The 25,798-nt window shown below is 40.9% G+C and overlaps 1 protein-coding gene across 3 annotated transcripts in view; it reads left to right on the plus strand.

The window, feature by feature from the left end:
• The window catches only part of SYNE2 (spectrin repeat containing nuclear envelope protein 2), a 339,863-nt gene that overhangs the window by 238,983 nt on the left and 75,082 nt on the right, over nt 1–25,798 (plus strand). For 2 of the 3 annotated variants that reach the window (XM_006142395.1, XM_027768169.1), the window contains exons 1-4: nt 14,174–14,346; nt 16,009–16,164; nt 23,017–23,169; nt 24,881–25,051. In XM_006142395.1, the coding sequence (XP_006142457.1) occupies nt 14,179–14,346; nt 16,009–16,164; nt 23,017–23,169; nt 24,881–25,051 (648 nt within the window). In that variant the 5' untranslated portion in view covers nt 14,174–14,178. Of the gene's footprint in view, nt 1–518; nt 693–1,614; nt 1,747–5,975; nt 6,173–8,156; nt 8,290–10,383; nt 10,567–10,979; nt 11,127–13,345; nt 13,523–14,173; nt 14,347–16,008; nt 16,165–23,016; nt 23,170–24,880; nt 25,052–25,798 lie in introns of those variants that run through there. The other variant, XM_006142397.3, reaches the window with a different exon arrangement.

The following is a 25,798-nucleotide window of genomic DNA, read 5'->3' on the forward strand; positions in this document are numbered from 1 at the left end:
CAGTCGACTACGTGGGAGTCCAGCGACATAGCCATTATACCAACTGCTGGTCCCCCTTTCTTTTCATTTTTAAAAGCCGTTTTATTGAGTAGAAAAGCCACGGTGTAGGAGCCCTGGCTGTGGATTATGTGGGCTGCTTGGGTGTCCACATCTCTCCTTTCACCTTACTCTCCTGAAATTAATCAGCCACTGTGACATCTACCTTTGTGTAATAAGACTCAAAATAACTGATTGAGAAAGTCAGTCCAGAAATTGAAACAATAACGTTTGCCACTTTAAATGAGTTGTTTTGTGGAAAATATTGAGTATAATATTTCTTTATAATTTTTTCACGTTTCTTGAGTCTTCAAAGAGTAAGGGATTCACTTCCCTTATCTTTGTGTTTTCTGGTACATTTGGCTTTATATGGATGTCTTAGACTTTTGGATTCAAAAATAAAAATACATGGATAAAAATGGAAGTAATTTGGTTTTTAAGATGTTTAAAAATGAAAATTAAAAATCTTTTCCACCTTACAGGTTTTTTTCCAGAAGCTTGTTGCTGATATGTTATTGATTCAAACTTACTCCACCAAAATGTTTCCTTCTTTATTGCAAAAGAGAGAGGCATTCTGGGCAGAGCAAGTAAAAGAAGTTAAATTACTGGAAGAAAAGTCCCTTCAGCATGGCATGAAGCTGCAGAATTTGTTGCAGGTATTTGGGTTATAGAAACTTGATACTTAAACTGGGAATTCCTGCTTTTCCACCACAACCTCCAAGTATTGACAAGTATCTAGTTATCATTAAGCTGTAGTTAAACTGAAACATAATAATGAAGAATGTAGAACTTATGTCTAGTTCTAACTGTTACTTCCTGAATGAACAATTTTTTTTTTGGTCACCATCAGGAAAAGCTTCTTTGTGCTTGCTGGAGAGAGACAGAGGGAAAGTGAGAAATTACCCCCTGGGGCGATGGCCACCTCACAGTTCCTTGTCCTCCATTATTCTCTTGGGATCTTAGGCACGCATGCAAACGTGCCCAGTGTGATTTTTTTTTTTTTTAAAGAGAGATTTTTGCTATAGAGAGTGCACTCACTAGAAAGACAGAGACAGACAGACAGTGAGAAATCACCCCCTGGGAGCATGGCCATGCCACAGTCCCTTCTCCATTATCCTCTCAGGATTTGGATATGCATGTGCATATGCCCGGTGAGCAGTCTGATTTTTAAGCCACTGGGTGTAGGATTTGAATAGCAGTTGGCCTTGTGGGGATCCACCATCTTAACCACCATACCACCTGCTGGCCCCACCAATTGGGTGTTTTCAAACTTAACTTCAAAGCCAATGGAATTATTTTCCATTAGAAGTTGAGCTCTTATTAGGGGTGGGTTACATCTCTCAAAAACAGCTGGAGAATGGTCTCACCATTCTTTTTTACAAGTTTACTTTTTCCACGAGCAAGAGAGAGACAGGCAAGCAGAGACAGCACCCCCAAGAACACTCCAACGTCAGCCAGCCTCTGATTATGTTCATGTGAAGAGGTTGTAGAGGGAGACCCAGCCCTCATTTTTGTTTTCATTGTGTGGAACCAATCTAGAAAGAGGCTCCCACTGATTCTGTGTGTTTGATTCTCCAGAAATGGGAAGAATTTGATGAAAACTATGCATCTCTTGAAAAGGATCTGGAAACTCTCTTATCTACATTGCCCTCTGTGAGTTTGGTGGAAGAGACCGAGGAAAGATTAGTGGAAAGGATTTCGTTTTACCAGGTATTTTGTTTCCATTTACACTGTCAAAGACATGGTCTTGGTTTCTCATGTCGTGTATGTTTTGGCTACGGCGTTTGGTTTAGAGGGTGAATGATTTTCATCAAAACGCGGCATTGTTCATCACACAGCTCATTAGGTGCATTCCGAGAGACTGCAGATTTGACGGAGTTCCTCAGCATGACCACGTGTTGGGCTTGAGGTTGGAGGCCTTAGTCTGAGTTCTGCTTCTGTCACACATTTTCGTTGCTTTCCAGTCTCCAAGTCTCGGCTTCTCTGTCTATAGAATGCATTACCCACGTTAGTCCTGCCTGTCAGGAGGTGGATGTCCACGAGCTCCTAGCATGGAGAGAAACTGGAGAATGGAACTAACTTGATAAGCCATGGGCCTCTAAGCAGATGCTCATTGCCACACTAAACATGAATCAGAACATAGAATTTTATTACCACAATAAAGCCCTGATGAAACTCGTCTCTAGACAGTGATCTGTTGCCTACCACCCACATTATAAAAAGACTGGAGACTTAAGTTTTCCAAGTGTAATTCTTGGTAACGTTGCTGTCAGAGTCTTGGCATCTCCAATTTTGATGCCGCAGAAAAGATAAAACCTTAAAATGATTTTCAAGTGGCATTGAGAACATGACTAAGAATGTAAAAAACAAGTTTTAAATCTTCTCCTCAGAAACTTAACCTGCTTATTTTTAACTTTAAAATACACATAGTCAGAAACTGCGTTGGGCAGCCAATAGTAATTATCCAAGGTCAACCTTAAACTTCAAAAGCTGGTTTATTGCCTGAATAAAAAAATGAGGCAAAAAACCCTTGGCAGGGCCCTGCTTTCCTTGGAGGCATTTTAGCCCCTCTGAGGAACGTTTGTTAGAGGGCTGTATTTAGATTTTTAGAACACCGTATTTAGACTCTTTAGAAGCCTGGAAAGCTCTAATTGGTCTTGTTACCATTGTTTTATTGGGTCATGGGGAAAGTCATGACATTTTTGCATGGAAAAACATAGAAAAATACATCATGATTTTCATGACATGCTAATATATTGAGTCTAAGGTAAAATGGGGTCCTCTGGAGCTGAGTGAGAGCAAAGGAGTCGTTTAATTCTTTTAGTCCAGAAAAATAGAAGGTAGCATCTCAACAGCTGAAAGGGTGCTGCTGAAAATAGTATTTTAGGGCCAGCTGTCAGCACAGTGAAGGCAGCTGGATCCCACATGGCTATGTGGTTTGAGTCCCAGACCCAGAACTTGTAAAATCATGCTGGGCACATATGTGTGCCTAAAAATCCAGAGAGGAGAGTGGAGGAGAAGGGATTGCTAGGTGACCATTTCCCCCAGGCATCCTTTCTCAATCCCCACCACCCTGGCGAGCACGTGTATCCTGTAACAAACTTAAAAAAAAATGTATTTTGAACTCATTATATTAAGAAATTGTCTAGGGAACCAGCAGTTAGCATAATGGCTATGTCGCTGGACTCCCACATAGTCAACCACGGTTCACGTCCCAGACCTGGTGGCTTAAAACTCACGCCAGGCGCGTGTGCGTGCGTGCCCAAGATCCCGAGAGGAGAATGGAGGAGAAGGGATTGCGGCGTGACCATCCCCCCCTGGGGGGTGATTTCTCGCTTTCTGTCTCTATGTCTCTCTCTATCTGGCGAGTGCATGCGCACTATAGGGAAAACCTCTCCAAAAAAAAAAAAAAAAAAGGAAAGAAAGAAATTGTCTAGTATTGGAGCCAGCAGGTGGCATGGTGGTTAAAGGTGCTGGATTCCCACATAGCTGACCATGATTCGAGTCCTGGACCTGGTGGCTTGCTTTCTTACTTTCCCTTTCTTTCTCTGTCTCTGGTCAAATTAAAAATAATAATAATAACAAATGGAATAAAATAAATAATTCTTTTTAAAAAAAGAAATAATCTAGTATTAACTAACCTAATACTAATGATTATTTCCCCTAAAAGTGACTGTGTTCCTTAAAATGTGTGTAATTCTCTTAAATTTGACATTAAAAAAGAAATAATTGTTCTAGTACTTTTAAATAAAGTGCCAGACTAAAAGAAGACACATCTCATAAAGCTTACCTCATGTATTTAGGCCATTCTGTCTTCAGAGTCATGAAGTTGGTGTGTGTCTGTTGGTTGTTGCCATCATGACCAGTGGATGCCTGTGAGCCATGGAATGGGGTCAGTTGTGTGGCCTCTGAACTCAAACCCAGGTTCAGATGCAGGCAAAGCACCTCCTAGATCCAGTGACAAACGTACAATCTGTGTAAAAAAAAATGTAGAAATCAAAACTTCTTAGAGTTGCAAAGATGGCATGTCTAGCAGGTAAAGGTTAAAAAAAATTAATAGATTTTTTTTAAAATAAGAGAAAGAGGTTGCATGAGGAGGGAGAGGGACAGAGAGAGAACCGTTACTTTTCACAGTCTGTAGTGTGATTCTCTGCCCCCACCACCCAGTTTCTAGGATTACAGGTGCCCACCACCATGCCAGGCCTAGTCCAGAAACTGAACCCAGTCCCCCACGTGGCCCTCGCATTAGGCAGCAGTGCCTAGAACTTGTTTCTTTCTTTGTTCGTTTTCGAGACAGGGTCTTGCTATGTTGCCTGGACTGGCCAGAACTTGCAGCCCTCCTTGCTCAGCCTTCCAGGAATTTCAGGCATGTGTCACCCATGCCCAGTTCTGGAACTTTTATTTAAAACTCATCTTGGACATTTTATTCTAGCAGGTGGGCTCAAGGATTACAAATGGGAATGGTAGGAAAGACATTGTAAATGGAGTATTCTGGTCATTTTTATAAGGCATAGGTTAGTTGGAAAATGGCAGAAATTCTGTGATAGGTTATTTTAAACAGCTGTCAGGAGAATGGTATAGGTGAACCCAACTGTGGAAGATAATTGCCTCTAGACAGACTTCTCTTCAGGGAATTTTGAAGAATTTTATGTCATGACGTTAGATTAATGATGTGCTGTCTCTTCTAACTTATTCTTCTAAAGTTCTCTCTCTTTTTCTGTATTGAATCTTACATTCAGAAGACTTTAGAAATCCTAGTTTTTGCATCTAATGGACTGATAAATGATTTATTTATTCCCTTCGTATCTAAGTGGTAACCTGAAATGCTTCCCGGACCAGGCAGGGGAATGGAAGTAAGGGCTGCTGGCTGGTGTGTTTTCGGGTGTGGGAAGGAGATGGGAGGAGAGCTGAAGGGAGTAGGCTTTTCTGAAAGAGCCATTACTGCTCCGTTTGTTTGCTTTGCCGCATGGTAGTGTAGACCCACAATTGTTAGATCTTCCAGTTTTCCCATAAACACAGGAAATTTGTGATTTCTAGCTAAAACTTCCTGATTCTTAAAATAATCCTTAGGTTACATGAACTCAGTTTACAAGCTGAATGTGGCCTATAGGCTGCCAGCTTGTTTTTATTTTATTTTTAGATGGAGGCATTAGCTAGTAGAGAGGCCTTGTCGAAAATTCCTTCCCACCTATCCTCTCTTGAATGTGTGGACACTCACATGCCTTCTCTCTCCCTCCCTTCCACACTCTCTTCCTTCTGTTGTGTTTTTTTTTTTTTTCATTAAAAAAGAAAGGAAAGAAGAGAGGAATGGAGGAGTGAAAAGAAAGAAAAAAAAAAAGAAAGAAAAAATGCCTTAAGGAAGGTGATCAATACACTATTAACCATGCTTGTCCAGACTCTAGTCTTGAGGGTTGAGAAAGTGTTCATGTTTTGGGGCCAGTAGGTGGCACGGTGGTTAAAGGTACTGGATTCCCACATGACCGACTGTGATTCAAGTCCCGGACCTGGTGGCTTACTTTCTCGCTTTCCCTTTTTTTTTTTTTTAAAAAATTTTCCCTTTTCCTTTTTTTTTTTTTTTTTCTCTCTCTCTCTCTCTGTTTCTGCCTGGTCAAATTAAAAATAATAATAATAACAAATGGAATTAAATAAATAAATAATTCTAAAGGGAAAAAAGGGCTCATGTTTCTTCAGTCACCTCTGATAGGTTTTTTTTCATTAAATTTATTTATTTTAATTTTGACCAGGGGGAAGGGAGGAGAGTAAGAAAGCAAACCGTCAGTTCTGGGACTCGAACCATGTTCAACCATGTGGAAATGCACTGCCTTTAACCATCGCGCCAGCTGCCGGGCCCTTCGATAGGTTTTTAGATGAAATACTTGTGAATAAGTTGACAGATTTGATTTTTTAAATAACTTATTCTGTGACTTTACTTTTATTAGCAAATAAAAAGCAACATTGATGGGAAGCATGCCCGGCTCTACCAAACTCTGAACGAAGGCAAACAGCTGACGGCGTCTGTGAGCTGCCCTGAACTGGAGAGCCAGATCGCCAAGCTGGAAGAGCAGTGGTTGTCCCTGAACAAGAAGATCGACCATGAGCTGCACAGGCTGCACACGCTGCTCAAGTATCTGCTCAGGTGCATGCTCTCGGGGGTTGGCCGGCTTCTAACTTCACACAGTCCTGGAGAAAGGCTTCCGGGGGCTTCTGTAGCCAACCAAAGCTGCCATGCAGTCCCCCTCGTTGAACTGTTTGTCTTTGAGAGTCTAAAGCAATTAAGTTCCTTTTCTGGACTAAATGGGATCTAGAGTCTCTGACGCTGGTTCATTGAACACGGGACACTAGGTATTGAGTTTGCTGGGAGTGTTTGCACGTTTCTATGGAAATTAGGACTTAGGTTATAAAATAATTCATGTTACCTTTAAACCATGATGTTGCTCTTTCCTGCCCTCTTCCAAATGTTTTAAAATTTAAGAAAAATAATTTGTAGCTAATAGAGTAGTTTGGAAAACATCTTTTGAGTTCCTCAGAGAACTTTTTTCTTAGTATAATCTTTTTTTTTTAACTTTATTATTTTTAAAAATTTTACCAGAGAAGAACAGAGCGAGAGAGAGAGAGAGAGACAGAAAGTGAGAAAGCAAGTTGCCAGGTCCAGGACTCAAACTGCAGTCATGTGGGAGTCCAGCACCCTTAACTGCCACGTCACCTACCAGCCCCCGTTAGTATAATCTTGAACCACTTGAAGAAGGTATAGAACACAGAACTTACTTAAGTCTCATTTTCATCCCTACCTTTCAAAGGGTTGTCTTAGCCTTAAGAAGTTGAAAAGTTATAAGGAAGTCAGCATTTTCTTTAGATATTTCTTTTCTTTTTCCTCTTTTCTTCTCTTTTCTTCTCTTCTTTCTTTCTTTGTTTCTTTCTTTCTTTCCTTTCTTTCTTTTTTGGAAAGGTTGTTGCTATAGGGTGTGTGTGCTCACCAGAAAGACAGAGACAGAAAGCGAGAAGTCACCCCCCAGGGGGGATGGCCACAATGCAATCCTTTCTCCTTCATTCTCCTCTCGGGATCTTGGACATGCACTCACATGCATCTGGCGTGAGTTTAAGCCACCAGGTTCAGGACTCGAACCATGGTCGACTACATGGGAGTCCAGTGGCATAGCCATTAAGCCAACTACTGGTCCCTGTTTGGATAGTTTCATCAAAACAGATAAAAATGTTGGCATCCAGCCAATGGCAGTCTGCAGTTATATAATTTAAATAAGTACTGTTGTGATTTGACTATAAATGTATTTATAATGAACATTTGATTAATAAAAATCATCTCTGTCTTTACCTATGATCATACTTTTGTGTTGTAATAAGAAATTTAAAAAAACTATTTAGACTTTTAAATGCCTGTTTGTTCTTGACTAGTCATAAAGGAGAGTGGCCTCAAAAATGCCTGAGCATCAGATTTGGAACATGGCATAAAAATGAAATGATTGGGCCAGCATGGTAGTTAAGTGGCTGGATTCCACAGAGTTGACCGCACAGTTCGAGTCCCTGATCCATGGCTTGAAAACAGGCCAGGCATGTGTGCATGCATGCCCAGAATTCTGAGAGAAGAAGGATTTGTGGTGTAGCGATGCCCCCCCGTAGTGATTTCTCACTTCCCGCAGCCCCCTGTCTGTCTCTAGCAGGTACATACACTGTAGCAACCAACGTGTGTGTATGTGTGCGTGTGTATGATTCTGAGGCAGCAGGTGGTTGGGGCGACTGGATCCCACATGGCCAACTATGCTGTTCCAGTCCTGGACCTGATGGCTTGAAAGATTCTGGGGGTATGTACATGTGTACTCAGAATCTTGAGGGGACAATAGAGGAGAGATCATGGTGTGACTACCCTCCCTTGGGGGGTGCTTTTTCAGTTTCTCTCTCCTCTCTCTTCTCCAGCAGGTGCATATGTCCTATGACAAATTAAAGGGGAAAAGTGGTATGATTTTTTGTAAACATTATGATTTTCTGAATGACAGGGCTGATCAACACAGGAAAATAAACTGTAAAATGAGGAACTGTGCCAGCGATGCATAGCGTCATCAGAGTTCATTTCTGATTTCCATTCTCTCTTGCTTTGCTCCTGTTAGTTTTAACAGAGATTCAGATGAGTTAACCAAGTGGTTGGAGTCTTCTCAGCAAACTCTGAATTACTGGAAAGAACAGTCTCTCAACGTGTCTCAGGACCTGGACACAATCAGAAGCAACATAAACACATTTTTTGTAAGTTACAATAGAATATGCTCAGATAATTAATGGTCAGAAATAACTGTCAAGGGAAGAGTATCAGGGATGATGTGATAGTCTGTGTATTCATTTGTGGATATGGGGCAAGACTCGGACTAAGAGTAGCTATGTTCTAACGTAAAACAATTTGTTCATATAATTCTCTTATGTATTTATAATGATAAAGTATATTTTTAATTGACTTGATAAAATAAATATAGATTTATAACTTGTTTTGAAATAGGATATGTTTCACAAAACTATGCTGTTCCAGTCCTGGACCTGATGGCTTGAAAGATTCTGGGGGTATGTACATGTGTACTCAGAATCTTGAGGGGACAATAGAGGAGAGATCATGGTGTGACTACCCTCCCTTGGGGGGTGCTTTTTCAGTTTCTCTCTCCTCTCTCTTCTCCAGCAGGTGCATATGTCCTATGACAAATTAAAGGGGAAAAGTGGTATGATTTTTTGTAAACATTATGATTTTCTGAATGACAGGGCTGATCAACACAGGAAAATAAACTGTAAAATGAGGAACTGTGCCAGCGATGCATAGCGTCATCAGAGTTCATTTCTGATTTCCATTCTCTCTTGCTTTGCTCCTGTTAGTTTTAACAGAGATTCAGATGAGTTAACCAAGTGGTTGGAGTCTTCTCAGCAAACTCTGAATTACTGGAAAGAACAGTCTCTCAACGTGTCTCAGGACCTGGACACAATCAGAAGCAACATAAACACATTTTTTGTAAGTTACAATAGAATATGCTCAGATAATTAATGGTCAGAAATAACTGTCAAGGGAAGAGTATCAGGGATGATGTGATAGTCTGTGTATTCATTTGTGGATATGGGGCAAGACTCGGACTAAGAGTAGCTATGTTCTAACGTAAAACAATTTGTTCATATAATTCTCTTATGTATTTATAATGATAAAGTATATTTTTAATTGACTTGATAAAATAAATATAGATTTATAACTTGTTTTGAAATAGGATATGTTTCACAAGTGCAGAAACCCACCCCACCCCATCCCCCCAAAAAACCCTCCTAGGACAACCTTATAGGATTATTAATTCATAAATATTTAAAGTTAACAAATGCATGGTTTTAATTGTTACATACAGAATTGATATATCTACTGAAAAGCCTTTATTGTTTTTAGAATTTTTTAAAAAGGTATTATTTATGTAGTATAAATTGTACTCACAAAACTCTAGTCTTTTTTCCTGATCTTTTCTCTTTTTTCAAATTTCCATATTTTGTGGCCATGGCAACTTACTTTGGTATTAAATGTGAAAATCTTAAAACATACTTGAGAGAATCCTTAAATATATAGCAAAGATCTTAAATATTTTAATTAAAATTTGTTGCAAATTGGTCATTTTATATGAACTCTGTCATATTCTTTAATTTCCTATAATACTTACCAGTGAAATAAATTACTTATCTATTTTTTAAAATATTAATCCACTAGGCTAGAAGCTTTTTGCAGGGCAAGAATTCCTTCTGTTTGCCACTGTATATCTGATGTGTGGAAGGAGAAGTGCGTGTGTGTGTACACAGGCATATTCAAATATGAGGGACTTCAGAGTTCATGGAAAAGTGGAATTAGGGCCAACCCCACAGATTGGTAGTTAAGCGAGTCAGATCCCACATGGCCAACTGCAATTTAAATTTCAGCTCTGAGAGTTTAAAAAACCTACCTGGCACATGTGTGTACACCCCCAAATCCCAGAAAAGAGAACGGATTGCTACATGCCTGTGCCCCATTAGGGAGCGCATTCTCCCGATTTCTCTCTGGCAAGTGCATGTGCCCTTTTGCAACAGAGAGAGAGAGAGAGAGAGAGAGAGAGAGAGAAGCAGGAAGGGAGGAGAGAGAGAAAGAGAAGAAATTAAAGTATACGTTTATTTTGGTGAAAAAACAATTTTGAAATTTGTGCCTGATTTTTTGCAACATGCATTTCCCATGAACTTTTCCAAGATCGCTTTGATTTCCTATATTTCATTTTGGACTCTGAGCAGTTTTTCAACTCTCAATTACTCTATGCCATGTTTAAATGTTAAAAGCTTATACATTTTAAAACTCTCCTTTAGGAGTTTTCAAAGGAAGTTGATGAAAAGTCCTCCTTGAAGACTGCAGTTATAAGTACTGGGAACCAACTCCTTCACCTGAAAGAAGCAGACACCGCCACGCTGAGAGCTTCATTAGCACAGTTTGAGCAAAAATGGACGTTGCTCATAACTCAGCTTCCAGATATTCAAGAAAAACTTCACCAGGTAAGTATTTAAAGACCCAGTGTTTGAATTAGCATCCACTTGTTAGCTCCCAACTCTTTTAAAATTATTTCTCTGACTCAATAATTTTCATTGACACTACCTATTTTTCTCTGGCACCACTGAATATAGGTCTTAATTACTGGACTCTCCTCAGTGGGATCTTTCTTAAGAGAGAAATCAGGCTTAATTACTTTATTTCTCAGTTTACTGAGCTACAGTGTTAGTTTATGTGAAGGTCATTGTCATTGTTTGGGGGTCGCTTATTCTGAGTTTGAATGCTGGGTTTGTTTTTGTGCATAACCTGCATAATTATGTAGCAAGACCTTTTATCAAACCAGATATCATCTTTAGTGATGCCCTGATTCATTTTGTTAACTGCAGGTAATTAAATGGAAATCATTTTGTCCTTGCAGCTTCAGATGGAGAAATTACCATCTCGTAAAGCAATCACGGAAATGATTAGCTGGATGAACAATGTGGAACATCAGACTGCTGATGGAGACTCTGTGCAGGCCCCAAGTTCTGCAGCCCAAGTTAAAAATCTTCTTCAGAAGTACAAGGTAATTATCCAAAAGGAGCAAAAGTCTTTTCATTAAGTAGGCACATCAGTTGGAGGGAAAAGCTGAACAAAGAGACTTGTAGTATTTAATTTAGAAAAACTAATTCCGGGGTTGGGAATGGTGGATAATTCTAGGGCGGTAAGTATACTTATTCCACTTACATTCTTTTGGTAGCTCCCATCTCTGCAGGATAATCTAAGTTTTTCTCTTTAACTCCTTTTCTTGCCCCCCACATAAACCCTTGTCTTAGTCTAGACAGTGATTTTCTTTTTCTTTCTTTCTTTCCTTTTTTTTTTTTTTTTTTTTTTGTTTAAGTTACTATCATCCCTGTTCTGTAAATTACCAGATACCCAATGTGTTTTTGGCTCATCTTTATGATGGGAGAAGAAGTTTGAGGAAGGAAAGTCCAAAAAAGGCAGCCAGAGGCCATGAGTGCTTGACAGAAAAGGAGAAAGCATCCCCACTAGGGTGTAGTTATTGCAATCCCTTCTCGCCTGTTTCCCCATTCTTTTGGGGTTGGGGCATGCACGTGCCTGCACACACATACACGTGCCTGATGTGTTTTTCAAGCCATCAGAGTTGGGATTTGAACCACAGTCAGCATGTGGGATTCATTTCTCTTAACCACTAGACTCGAAGGCTGACCTGGACCAACACTTTCTGATCCCTCACCTGATCCTGGTACTTTACTCCTCATGTTTATGTACATGTCACACCTTCAGCCTAAAATACCACACAGCCCCTTTGAGCTCTATAAATCCCTTGAGAGTCAACTCAAGTGTCCCCTCATTTGGAAGTCAATCCCTGACTCTCCTGGTCCAGTTAGACTACTTTCTTGGATTAGATGTCTCCATGATGCTATGAGTAGTTCCTTTCACACCGCGTTGTAATTATTGTTTACTTGCCCTTCTTCCTATCTTGACGGAGCTTCTTGAGAGCAAGCGGTTTCGTTCAGCTCCATTAGACAGCCTACTCGAAGCAATACCTGGCATCTAGTAGGTGTTAATGTTTTCTGAGTTAGAGAAAGAATTGGTGTCTTTCTACAAACAGACGTGAATATGGCCTTCCCCGTGATGTTCAATTTTGAGTAGATTTCATTAGCACTTAACCAGCCACACATGAGCATTTGTGCTGGCCACTGGGAAGACAGACAAATGCCAAGCCTGGTCCAAGGCTTCCAAAGGTCTTGCAGGCTGGTGGAACTAGCCTCTGGTAGACAGCAAATGATTGGTTAGCCACCAAGCATGATTAGCAGATGATTTTGTTTTTATATGCCACATGCTAACTTTGGTGAGTTGTAGAATCTTTAAATGAGCCACATGTCTACAATATATTCTCACAGGCTCTACTAATCTACCATATACCATGTGTTTTCCCCAGACATCTCTAAAGGGGTTGCTAAAAGATGGCAGGATAAAACTCAACAAGTAATAGGCTTGACAGAAACATGATTGTCCCTGGGTGATTTTAGGATTGCTGTAGAACTTAGTCACCCAAACTGTCCTGTGAGGCAAAGCCTGTCCCCAACAGAACAGAGGAGCTGCCCAAATTGGCAAAGTTCCTTAAAGGTATGCTGGGTATTCTGCAAGTACCTATTTTCCATCTGGTTGGTTCCATGAGCCTTCGGGATGGCCCAGAATTCCCACATGGTTCTCAAGTAACTGCTCACAAGAACTCTTTATTGCTGGGGCTGGCAGGTGGTGTGGTTGAGGTGCTGGACTCCCACATGGCTGACCATGGTTCAAGTCCTGGACCTGGCAGCTTGCTTTCTCACTCTCCCTTTCTCTCTGTCTGTCTCTCTCTGGCCAAAATTTAAGAATAATGATAGTAAATATAATTAAAAATAAATAAATCTTTAAAAAAAAATAAAGAACTCTTCGTTGTTGTGTTCTGCTGCTCACAAGACTCCCCTCGTCCTGATACCAGTTCAGGTGGTAGAAGCCACTATTCATGCTGCTCCTTTTGCTTTATCAGTCTTTGGAAAGCAGTGAGTCTCTCTGTTCCTAGGAATCTAAGATTCTTTAAAAGAATCTCCACTCAAAGGAGACCCTTCATGAGGGCTGAGGGCTGGGGAGGGTGGGCTCTGACTCCCACTGGTGTCCCTTGAGTAGTGGGTAGGAGCTCAGTGCCCCCTCCAAGTGCGTGAAGGGAGAAATCCAGTTCATCTCACCAACTCCTGTCCAGGCTCTTGAGTGTTGGGCTTTGCTTGTTTGTTTTAGGAATTTCGAATGGAAATGGACTACAAACAGTGGGTAGTTGACTTTGTTAACCAGTCGTTGCTTCAGTTAAGCACCGGTGATGTAGAAAGCAAGCGGTACGAAAGAACGGAGTTTGCAGAGCACTTGGGGGAGATGAACCGCCAGTGGCACCGAGTGCACGGAACACTGAATAGGAAGGTGAGCTATTCTGCAAGTACCTATTTTCCATCTGGTTGGTTCCATGAGCCTTCGGGATGGCCCAGAATTCCCACATGGTTCTCAAGTAACTGCTCACAAGAACTCTTTATTGCTGGGGCTGGCAGGTGGTGTGGTTGAGGTGCTGGACTCCCACATGGCTGACCATGGTTCAAGTCCTGGACCTGGCAGCTTGCTTTCTCACTCTCCCTTTCTCTCTGTCTGTCTCTCTCTGGCCAAAATTTAAGAATAATGATAGTAAATATAATTAAAAATAAATAAATCTTTAAAAAAAAATAAAGAACTCTTCGTTGTTGTGTTCTGCTGCTCACAAGACTCCCCTCGTCCTGATACCAGTTCAGGTGGTAGAAGCCACTATTCATGCTGCTCCTTTTGCTTTATCAGTCTTTGGAAAGCAGTGAGTCTCTCTGTTCCTAGGAATCTAAGATTCTTTAAAAGAATCTCCACTCAAAGGAGACCCTTCATGAGGGCTGAGGGCTGGGGAGGGTGGGCTCTGACTCCCACTGGTGTCCCTTGAGTAGTGGGTAGGAGCTCAGTGCCCCCTCCAAGTGCGTGAAGGGAGAAATCCAGTTCATCTCACCAACTCCTGTCCAGGCTCTTGAGTGTTGGGCTTTGCTTGTTTGTTTTAGGAATTTCGAATGGAAATGGACTACAAACAGTGGGTAGTTGACTTTGTTAACCAGTCGTTGCTTCAGTTAAGCACCGGTGATGTAGAAAGCAAGCGGTACGAAAGAACGGAGTTTGCAGAGCACTTGGGGGAGATGAACCGCCAGTGGCACCGAGTGCACGGAACACTGAATAGGAAGGTGAGCTCCTGGGTCACAGTGGGTGTTTGGCTGGCCTCGTAAAATACCACTTTCCAAAAAATTTGAAAAGATGTTCAGATAGTTGATTTATAGTTAAGCCTAATAATCATCTCAATTATAGCCCTTTTATAAATCCTAGCATTCTCCATCGGTACATATAAGAGAGTATGAAAATGGTTTTTCTCTTTCTACTGAGACTTCTTAGTGGAAAAGTGAGTTAGGCAAGTGAAGAGAAGAACTTTTATTTAAGAAGATGTCAAGTATTGTGTCAGGCTACTTAAATGGTCAGAGGTTTTTGTATTTTCTGTGAAAGTAGATGTTCAAAAAGGGCAAAGCTATTTCAGCTTTGAAAAGATTATGAAAGGAAGAAAAAATGCATATGGCATTTTGGTAGCTTTTTCAGTCTTTAAAAAGAATTAAGCTTTAAAAATGGAGCTTTAAAAAGAATTAAGAAAGCATTTCTGAAAAATCTTTAATATGTAATCTAATACTAAAATAATTAATGAAAATATATAATATTGGTAATTAGTGGATCCCTTTACAGTGCAGAGAATGCATGTTGATGGACTTCTATAAGATTCAAGTACACAAATGGGCAAGAAACATGAGCAGATAGTTCACAAAATAGGAAGTTATAGTTGGCAAATAAACACGTAAAGATACTAACTGCACTTACCAGACATTAAAAACCAACATTATGTAGCATTACAAACTTGTTAAGTTTAAGTTAGAAATATTTAATAAGATAAGGATAAAGCTCAAAACTCTCACATTTATATGTTCCTAGTAATGACTTAAGTTCTCTCTTGGAAAGCATTCAGAAAATTTAAAGACCCATAATGATCATCTTATTTCTTTTTCTTTTCATTCTTTCTTTATTTAGATTTTTGCCATAGGGTGCGTACACTCTCTGGAGAGAAACAGAGATAAGGAACATGAGGAATCACCCCCTGGTGGAATGGCCAAGAACAGCCCCTTCTCCTCCTTTCTCTTCTTGAGACTTTGGGCATGCATGTATATGCACCCAGTGTTTGTACTCAAACTGTGACATCAACCATGTGGGATGCAGTGCCGTAATCACCATGCCACCTGCTGGCATCTACCCCTTACACATTTATTTGAGGTAGAGAAAAGGAAGAGAAAAGGACTATACACAAAGTATTCAATTCAACATTATTTATACTGGCAAAACATAGAATGCCTTAATCTCCAACTATAAGGGCATAATTAATAACATTATACTGTCCCCAACTGATGAAATATTGGGCAGCCTTTTTAAAATTAGTAGTAGTGGGCAGCAGGTGGCATAGTGGTCGAAGCACTGGACTCCTGTGTATCCTCTATCCGTAGTATTCCGTTGTGTATAAGTACCATAGTTTCCCAATCTGTTCATTAGTTGTTGGGTACTTAGGTTGATTTTGTGATGTCAGTATTGTGAATAATACTAGAAGAAGATATTTTTATCTTGTTCTTAAGAGGTTTGAGTGCTTAGGTCCTGGACTTGGTGGCTTAAAAATCATGCCTGGCACTTGTGAAGTATTAGAAATTTGAGAAGAAATAGAATTGTCTTTTTAAAAATAACATATTGTGGCATTTTCATTTCAAAGCATATATCTTAAAATAAGAGAAGTGTTTCAGGATGTTTTTACTCATCACTTATAGATACAACATTTAGAACAACTTTTGGAAAGTATCGCAGAGAATGAAAACAAAATCCAGACTTTGAGCAACTGGATGGAGGCACAAGAAGAGAGACTGAAAACTCTACAAAAGCCTGAAAGTGGGGTCTCCATCCAGAAGCTGCTCCTAGACTGTCAGGTGAGCATGTGTCCCTGTCACCTCGGCCTTGGGGGGAAATAATCACACTCTTTTCCGAGGGAGGACAGTTGCTCTCACATTTGGTATTAGTCTTCTTCCAACTCCCCTTGGATTTCTATTACTTTCTTGCATAAACTGATAATTACCTGTGGGTTTTACACTTACAAAATGCCATCTTTTATGATAAATGAAACTTTTTTAGAGCTGTAATAATTATGTTCATTGCTTTAATTTTCAAATTATGATTTCTGGTTTATGAATATTCAATGTATATCTTTGTGAGGTACAGTATGTTTTTGTTTTTTTGGTTTTGGTTTTTTTTTTTTTTTTTTTTTTGCTGGTGGACATCTCTCCTTGCTGGAGAGAGAAAGGGAAAGTGAGAATGTTCTCATCAAGAAGATGACCACACTGCAGTCCCCTCTCCTCCATTCTCTCAGGAGTCTGGGTACTCATGCACATGTGCCCAGTGCCCAGTGCATGGCTCAAACTGCAGGATCCAAGACTCAAGCCACGCAGTCAGCCATGCCTTAACCACCACGCTGCCAGCTGGCCCAGTACCATGTGGTTTTTCAGAACATACCTAAGTATATACTAGCCAAATAAAGGACATACACATGTTCATGTTTGGTGTTGAAGATTATGTTATGTTGTGCACGTTTGATAATGGCTCCACTAGCTTCTTTTGCTTCTGAAATATGTACCGTCTATATTTTGTACTTTGCTCAGGTGCCATGGCCTCTTCCCCTTCTGATACCTATCATTGTTGCCTCTATTCCATGCTTGCGAGCCCTTCAGCTTCTACCATAGCGTGTGGACATCTGGCTTATGTTAAACAAAGACATAGAGTATTTGTCTTTCATAGTCTGTCTTATTTAGCATCATATCATCTAGGTTCATCCACTTTATGCAAATGTCAGGATTTTTCATCCTTTAGAGCTGAGTAGAATCCCATTGTGTATATGTACCGTATTTTCCCAATCTGCTCCTCAGTTGTTGGGTACTTAGGTTGATACTGTGACTTTACTATTGTGAATAATTTTATAAGAAGGCATTTTTATGAGTATTGTTGTTCTTATGAGGTTTGAGTGTTACTCCTTGGGGAAAAAAACAACCAACAGGAGTTGTGATTCAGATGCTTTCTTTTCTGTGTGCTTCTATTACTTTGCCCAATGTTTACAAAATTATTCTGAAGTTTCCTTTATTTTCACTATTGCATTCTGTGCTGTGTCAGAAGCAAATAACTTTCTTCTACCTACCGTGTATTGTTTTAGAAGGACCATTTGTCCCTTGGAGGCACTGTCTTAATCACAGTTGAGCTTGGTGGTGTTTCTCAAGCCCTCTGAATGTCTAGCCGTGCTTTGCTGGGTTGCTTGGTCCTTGAGACCCCCTTTCCCAAGTGTAGACTGATTCTCCTCCAGCCCTGTCCTGATTGAGACACTCCCTATTCAGAGCATGCAGCTGTCGCTGTCCCTGCAGATGGCTCACTGCTGCTTCTGCACCTAAGTGAAAGCATTGCCTTTGTCTGTCACGGCTGGAAAGCCAGCTCAGACCTCAGTTCTACTGAGAATAGTGCTGGACACAAACAGACAAGCAACACCACCATAAAAGGTCTTTCTGAATGGTCATATCTTCTCCCCAAGTTCTTACTATCCATCTCCACTGTGGCCTTTTTATAGTAACCTGGGTTCAACATCCGTCCTGACCAGAAGCCTCCATTCCACGGCCCAGTGGGACGTAGCCTCTCGCAGACCGTCCTTTCCAAAAGCCCAGGAGCTGTTTTCATCCTTGTCTCTGTCTTTGGTGACTCCTTACTCTCAAGTCAAACCACCCTAGTCAAAACTGGCTAAATTCAGAGCACTGTCATCAGGAACTGTCAGACCCCTCCAGGCAGACATATCAGTACTCCATGAGCAAGAGTTCCTTATCTGCCTGTATGGCCAACATTAGGCAGCCAGAGTCCTTGGAGTTTAGGCTGGATACAGAAACCACATAGGGACAGCCTAGGGGTTGTTGCCCAGGATAAAGCAGCAGGTGATGCTCAATTCTTGTATCTTGTTCAGGGAAGAGTGGAAGTCGTGCCCATAGTAGTGTAACCAAATCGCCTATCTGGGATACATGTTTGTTTAAGAAAATAATTAATTAATAAATTAATTAAACTCTTTTTTTTTTTTTAATTTGACTGGACAGAGAGAGAAAGACAGGGAAAGGAAGAAAGCGAGCCGCCAGGTCCAGTGCTTGAACTGTGGTCAGCCGTGTGAGAATCCAACACCTTTAACCACCATGCCACCTGCCAGCCCCAATACATGCTGTTTTTACTAGTGAGAACCCGTTTTTAATATTCATCATCCTATTTAATAAGCCATTAATTTTATTGATAGAAAGCCACTTCTAACATGCATTATGCTCATTATCAAAATGACCGGTATCGATTGAGGTGAGGAGCTCACAAGCACTGTGGTGACCCCTCCTCAACTTTCGGCTTCTGACTCAAGTGCTAAGCAACCACCCAGGACTGTCCCTATCCGGTTGTTGTGCCTGGTTGCAGTTTAACCTAGACATGGCTGTGCACTGTGTCTGCTCAAGTGTTTTAAAGTAATTTACACGTGCCTCCCAGCATCATCTCTTGTCAGTCCCTACCTGAAAATCGCCTGGAACTATCAGCAGTTCTTGCCTCCATGCCATTAGACATGCTGCCGATTCGAGAATTCTGGCCGCCCCCCCCTTCAGAACCACACACAAGCCCCGTCATTGTCTGAACTCGGCCATTGCACCGTAACCTCCTCGCTCACCTCACACCACTGAACGTGTACCTCCTAAGTGTTCCATGCTTTCCATTAGTTGTTTGTTCCTCTTTTCATTTTTTTTTTTAAATCTTGCTTTCTTGGGCACATCTTTGCAAAAAGCCATGAGCAAGGCAGAGATGGGAGTAAAGTAATAGAATGGACTCTCGAGCACCCGGTGTTGCCTCATGTGTCAGACTGTGCTGACCTGTCTGTCCACATGTCTGCTGCGAGGCTGTGGGCTTCTCAGGTGGCTTGCCAGCATGCCTCGTAAGCCAGTCCCTGCCACCGAAGTGCTCCTGCTGACTTGGTAGTTGCTCACGCACATCTGTTAAGAAAACTAAAAGGATCTGCTAGCACTTCTATACACAGAGTATTTTTTAAATAATTTTTTATTTTATTTATTATTTTTTAATTTGACCAGAGAGAGAAAGAAATTGAGAAAGCAAGCAACCAGGTCTGAGACTCGAACCACTGTCAGTCATGTGGGAGTCCAATGCTTTAACCACCATGCCACCTACTGTCCCCCTACAAACAGTATTCTTTCTTTGCTTTCACTTGATTTATTTCCTTGATTATAGGAAATAGAATCATAAATGAATAGGTTAATGACTTATCCCAGGGTAGACTCTTTCAGTTCAGGTAGGCTTTCTAAAGTGGCTTTACTCTAGAAAACCTAAAGATGGAAGTTTATTAAAAATTAAGGCAGTTAGGATTTGAAGAATTCTAGATGACCTTCTGAAAGTTCTAGATGACTAGAAAGAAGCCAAACTTTTCATGTTATAATTTATCAAAGGAAATTTGTATGTACCTAGCGTGGGAAGGTTTGAGATGAGGTTATCTATTTCTCAAGTCTGATGCTTCTATAGTAAAAGTAATCACTTGTTTATAGAAATATCTAAGATAATTTCAGAGGAATTCAGGTATTTTAAAGATATGGATAAGTGTATAGTATTCTCAACTGGACTGGTGAGAAATATATACATGGAATATTCACTTTGCAAGCTAAGTAACATGTGTGATTAAATGATAAAAGAAATTGAAATAAAAATATATTTTTAAAAAAGATACTTAACACTGATTCTCATAGATGAGAGAAAGTAGGAGTTGCAAATTCTAGTGAATCTCCATTGTAACAAAAGTTTTTTGTATTCCTTCCTATTTTATTGAAGCAGATTGAGATTTAAAGATGAATTCATTTGCATTGAGGTGGGAGTTGGGAAACTTGAAAGATACTGTTAAGTCTTAGTGGAGCAAGGTCAGATTATAGCAATGCTAAGTATGAGGAAACACCAAAAAGTTTCTGGAAGAATTGAAATACAAGTTTATTTTGGTGCAAAAAGTTTTTGAAATCCAAAGTTTTTTCATAGTACACATTTTTCGCAGGGCTTTTTTTTTCCTCACTAGAGGGCATGTCCACTTGCATGGGTGCATGGGTGGTCACGTCACAATCCTTTTTCCTCCATTTATCCATCCCTTCAGTCTTTTCAGCATTCACACGTATACACCTGGCATGCTTTTCAAGCCACAGGGGCTGGGACTCAGAATGCAGTTGGCAATGTAGAACTAGGTCTAATGCATAACATTTAACCACTGTGTTACAGAACCAGCTCTCCACGAATTTTTTTAAAAATTATTTATTTATTTATTTTATTTGTCGTTGTTATTTTTTAATTTGACCAGAGAGACAGAAAGGGAAAGTAAGAAAGCAAGCTTCCAGGTCTGGGACTGGAACCGCAGTTGGCCATGTGGGAGTCTAGTGCCTCAACCACCATGCCACCTGCTGACCCTCTCTGTGAACTTTTTGAAGACTTCTTTTAATTCTTTCCATTAGTTTTCCTTACATTATCTGATTTGCTTTACTGGTAAATAAGTGTTTTTAGACATCTCTAGTTGAGCCGCTAAAGATGACTTACAAATTCAAAGGAGTGATACAACATTGTAAAAGTATTTTAACCTATAACTTGGCAAAGAAAAAAGTTAGCTTCAAATTGATGATAAAGAAACATGCTAACCAAGTTGTCAGGGTGCTAGTGAGAGTGCTAGAGCTAAACGGAAGTAGCAGCCGAATGAGTCTCACTATCACAGGCTGTTTCAGAGAAGCCATTTGGTTTGCCAGGTGCTTTTGCAACCAGCTCATAGAAATGATACCTCAGAGGGCTGGACGGCAGCACAGCGGTAACTCTGCGAGGCTGACTCATGGGAAAGTCCTTGTTCACATCCAGAGACCTCCCTGAGTACTCTGGTCATGGGTGCCCATGATCCAGGGCTGCCCGGCTGGGGATGGATCGTGGCACTAAGACCCTGTTGCGGGTACTATTTCCCTGACTCTCTTGCTCGTAAAAAACCACCACCACACACACAAAAAATTAAATAGTACTCCACATGCTAGTAGTAAATCGCAATAGCGCACTTAGGGACATACCGTTACCAGTGAGTGGTTTTCCATCAATATGTTCCATGTTCACACAGCTCTAAGGTCAGAAGGTTACAGAGGTCACATCAGCTTTGTTCCCAGTTACCAGTGGGAAGTTCTGTTGGCACCACGCAGAGGCCGAACAACTTTGCTCCCAATCAGTTACCAGTGGGAAGTTCTGTTGGCACCATCCAGAGACCAAGCAGCTTTGCTCCCAGTTAGTTACCAGTTTCTTCTGGGACAGATTTTCTTCCTCCTCTTTCCACCTTTTAGTCTAAGAAGCCCCTGACAGTTGTGATTGCAGCACTTCAAGAGTGACCTGGAGGCTGTGGATGTGGTAACTGGGCAGTTTTGCTGTGAGCCTAGTGCCAGGCAGGTGGGGTGAGGGTGCGGCTCATCTTCCCCCCGGGGGCAGACCCATCACCTGCTCAGCAAGCGCCTGCTTACGAGGCATTCGTGTTCCCCTTTGTTTATGGACCATTCAGTGATTCTTATGAAGGAATAAATTTTAAAATTCCTTGTGGAAAAAAGTCTTCAGGAGAGAAGTAAAGCTTGAGCAGAGTTTTGTCTATCTTGAGAGCATGCATTCAGAGCACACTTATCTGGATCAAAGTTGAATGTTAAAAGTGTGCTCACATGCATCCCAAGTGTGAACACGTGGAGATTTGAAAGGAATTCAAAGTGAATGCCTTGGAATGCCAAAGACCTTTTATATTTTCTGATGCCTCTTGTAATTCTTTGATAATAGTAAAGATAAAGAAGTGTAAACATTTTCCCAGTTGGAGTTGAACTGCAGTCCTGAGAAGGGCAACTAAGCAGCTCTGGCCGGCCATCCTCTACGGAAAGTAGCAGCATCATTGCTGCCTTCGTTCATCTCCATCTCCCTCTGCCAGCTCCATGTTCTTTTTTTTTAGTAGAGGGGTCCTGTAGGTGTCTTAAAAACATATCCATAGAGAGTGGGCCAGCAGGTGACGTGGTGGTTAAGGTGCTAGACTCCCACGTCGCTGATTACAATTCAATGATCAAGTCCTGGATCTAGCAGCTTGCTTTCTCAGTTCCCTTCTCTCTCTCTCTCTCTCTCTGGTGAGTGACCTATAGCAAATTTTAAAAAGTAATAATAATAAATAAAATTAATTTAAAAAAATGAGTAGACTAGATTGGAGTGCCTTAATAGGCTAAGAGGTACAGAAAGATATTAAAGCTAGTACTGACTGAACCACAAATAATCAGTTTATTTGTCACTTACATGATGTTTTAAGGCTTCAAAGTGCCTTTGTGCTTCTGGTTTCAATTTAGTTTCTGAGCTATGCAGGGCACGGGATTGGGTGTCATCACCGTTTTCCACATGAGACAGTGGAGACTCGGGCTCAATGACTCAGACTTGATCGGCAACTGTGGAATGGGGACCAGCTCGCCTGGATTCTTTCTGCTCTACCATGAACATAGGGACTTGTTGGCTAGACATTCCTGAAATCCATAGCTGAGTAATACATAACTGAATGAAGAGTGTATCCTGATTAATACAGTTAGTGGAATGCCACTTAATTATATGTTCTACTGGCATTTTTACTTGAAAAGAGTGGAGTCCTGTCTCTGACACCTTATTGATTGTTTTATCATATTGTGCATTGGAAACCTTTCTTCTCGTCCTTCCAGGATATAGAGAATCAACTTGCAATGAAATCCAAAGCACTGGATGAGTTGAGACAAAGTTCCCTGACATTGGAGAGTGGGGCGATGCCAGTGTTAGAAGACACAGTATCTGGAATTGATGGGTTACTTCAGAAGCAAAGCAGTGTCACCCATCAGGTACTAGAACTCATTTGATGTGTGTTATTTCCCTTCACATATTTTTATTTCTTATTTGTCCTTTAATCATGGAGACTCCATTTATTCCAAAAATTGCAAAGTTGTGGAGAAAAATATCAAAGCGAAGTAGAAAAAAGTGTTTCTGATCCCCTTCTGTATGCTGAATCATAAGAAGCAAAGTCAGTAATTCCAACATTGTTGACCAGGTGGAAACCCACTTGGTTATCTTTGTTTTGTCTCATGTACTCATGCAGACATAACTGTCTCCAGCCTGGGCATTGTTTTATGACCAGATGTACAGAAACTGCGATAAAGAAGCACAGGTTCCCCATCTACAGGGAGATGCCTTAGGGAAGGAACGATCCTGTGTCATGGAGCCTTTGTACGCTAGGAACTTTCAACTTACCAAACAGCACGGTGGTAAAGAAGAGAGGTAAAGGAAGACGGTGTGCAAGACATGTGGTCGTCTTCTCAGAGGCATGCAGACTGTTGACCTTTTCCAGGAGCAGAGGGCCAAAAACCAGAATAGGCATCTGTGGACATGGAAACCTTGACATTTTCCCACAATGGAGGGAGAGAACTAAATTCTGACCAGCTACAGACATGTCCATGTTCTCTAGAGAATCTTTATTGTGGGTTATTTGTCCTCTATTAAAATCTACTGTCACCCTTTTGTTCCAAGAGAAAATTGGGAATAGCTTATGAAATGAATGAAATCCCTAAGTAGCCCTCAGCCCCATTCCTCTCTCAGGACTCTGGCAGGAAAATAGGAGTGAGGTTATTCAGTCATTTGTTAAAGTACCTTGTGCAAACCACAATGCTCACTGCCTAGGGTACAAAAATAAACAATGAAATAAATAAAGAGCCTGCAGGCTGGTGGAAGAAACACACGTGAGCAGATCATTGCAATACAGAAAACTAAAATATAATAACAATATAGAGGGAGAATTAAATAAGATAATCATATAAAAGGCCTGGCAGGTGGTATGGTGGTTAAGGCACTGGACTCCTACATGGCCAAACCATGGTTCAAGTTCCAGACCTGGCAGCTTGCTTTCTCATTTTCCCTTTCTGTCTCTGTCTTTTTGTCTGTCTCGGATCAAATTAAATAATAATAATTAAATAAGTAAATCTTTAGTGAAAAAGATAATCACATCAAAAACATGCACATAGAGGTATCGTAAGGATAGACATACAGATAAATGGAATTGAATTGAGTCCAAAAATAAACATTTGTCATGTCTTAGAGTTTTCAGAGCGTTTTCACAGACACTGGTTTTGTGTATGTTTTCATTTATTGTCTCTGTTTCACAGATGAAAAGACCAACTGTAAGGCCCAATCATTTGCCAAGATCAGAAAGCTAATAGAGTGTAACAAGCCTTTGTGCTCGTGGAATCCTCCCCTGAGCAGGCTCCCTAAGCTGACCTCTCTTGGTGCTCATCCTTCTGCTCTTAGGGCTCTTTTCCATATCCCAGTCTAAGTAGCCTTCTCTGATTTGTTGTTGTTGTTGTTGTTATTCATTAACCTTCCTGTCTCACCTTCAGTTAAGCACTGCAGATCCTCCAATACTCTGAAACCGAAATGCCCAAATTGGATACAAGTTAGATTTCTTTAAAGGAAAACAAGACAACAAAAAGCAAATAAAACACGATGAAAGAGCATGTCTTTGCAATGACTTTTTAAACCTATATGCTTTCACTTTTTGTGTAGGTCAATCAGCTTAAAACCTCCATGCAGTCAGTTTTACAAGAGTGGAAGATCTATGATAGACTCTATGAAGAAGTAAACATGATGACAATCCGATTTTGGTACTGCATGGAACACAGCAAGCCTGCGGTGTTATCATTGGCGGCCTTGAGCAGCCAGGTGCAGAACCTCCAGGTAAATTAACCAGAGCTTGGCATTGTGCATTATTGGCAGACAATTCCAGATGGGAGCGTGCACAGTGATGGGCATGACTGTGTGCTCTCCACAGAGCAGCATGAAGTAGTGTGTTAAACAGCAGTATCAACATATAACCAGAGGGCTGACTCCATGGCCTAGTGGTTAAGGCAGCCAGATCCCACATGCATGGCCTTGCTGTTTGAGTCCCAGACCTGGTAGCTTGAGAGATGCATTGGGCATTTGTGCTTGTGTTCCAAAAATCCCAGAAGAAGGGAGAGATGGAGGGAAAAGGATCACATTGTGGCCGTCCTGTTTGTTTTTGGGGGGGGGCAGGGGGGTTGTGGAGTGCTTGCTCCTTTCCCTCTCTCTTTCTTCCTCCCTCTAGTGAATGCATGTGACCTATAGCAGAAAGGAAAAAAGAGAAAAATGGCAAATTCCAAATGGAGTCACATGAAGCCAATTCAGTGAAACTTTGTAAAATTAAGCTTTATTTTCCATGTCCTTATTTTTCACAATGTAACAGTTTGGGGTGGTTTTGTCTCTTTTTAAGAATGCCTTAGTTCTAAGTGCTTACTATTACTTGGCACTTGAAAGTTCAGCCTCATGTAAAGAATGTCTTCTCAACTGTTTTTGTCTTCCTGTTTCTTACCGCTGATCACAGTCCTACAAGGTTTGAGTGTTTCCGTTATTGTCAGGTAGCAGCAAGGGTTAGGAGTGGCTGGCTTTTTTGGAGGGAGCCAGGCC

The sequence above is a fragment of the Tupaia chinensis genome, unplaced genomic scaffold (genome assembly GCF_000334495.1).
Source record: "Tupaia chinensis unplaced genomic scaffold, TupChi_1.0 Scaffold000075_1, whole genome shotgun sequence".
NCBI classification, from domain to species: domain Eukaryota; kingdom Metazoa; phylum Chordata; class Mammalia; order Scandentia; family Tupaiidae; genus Tupaia; species Tupaia belangeri.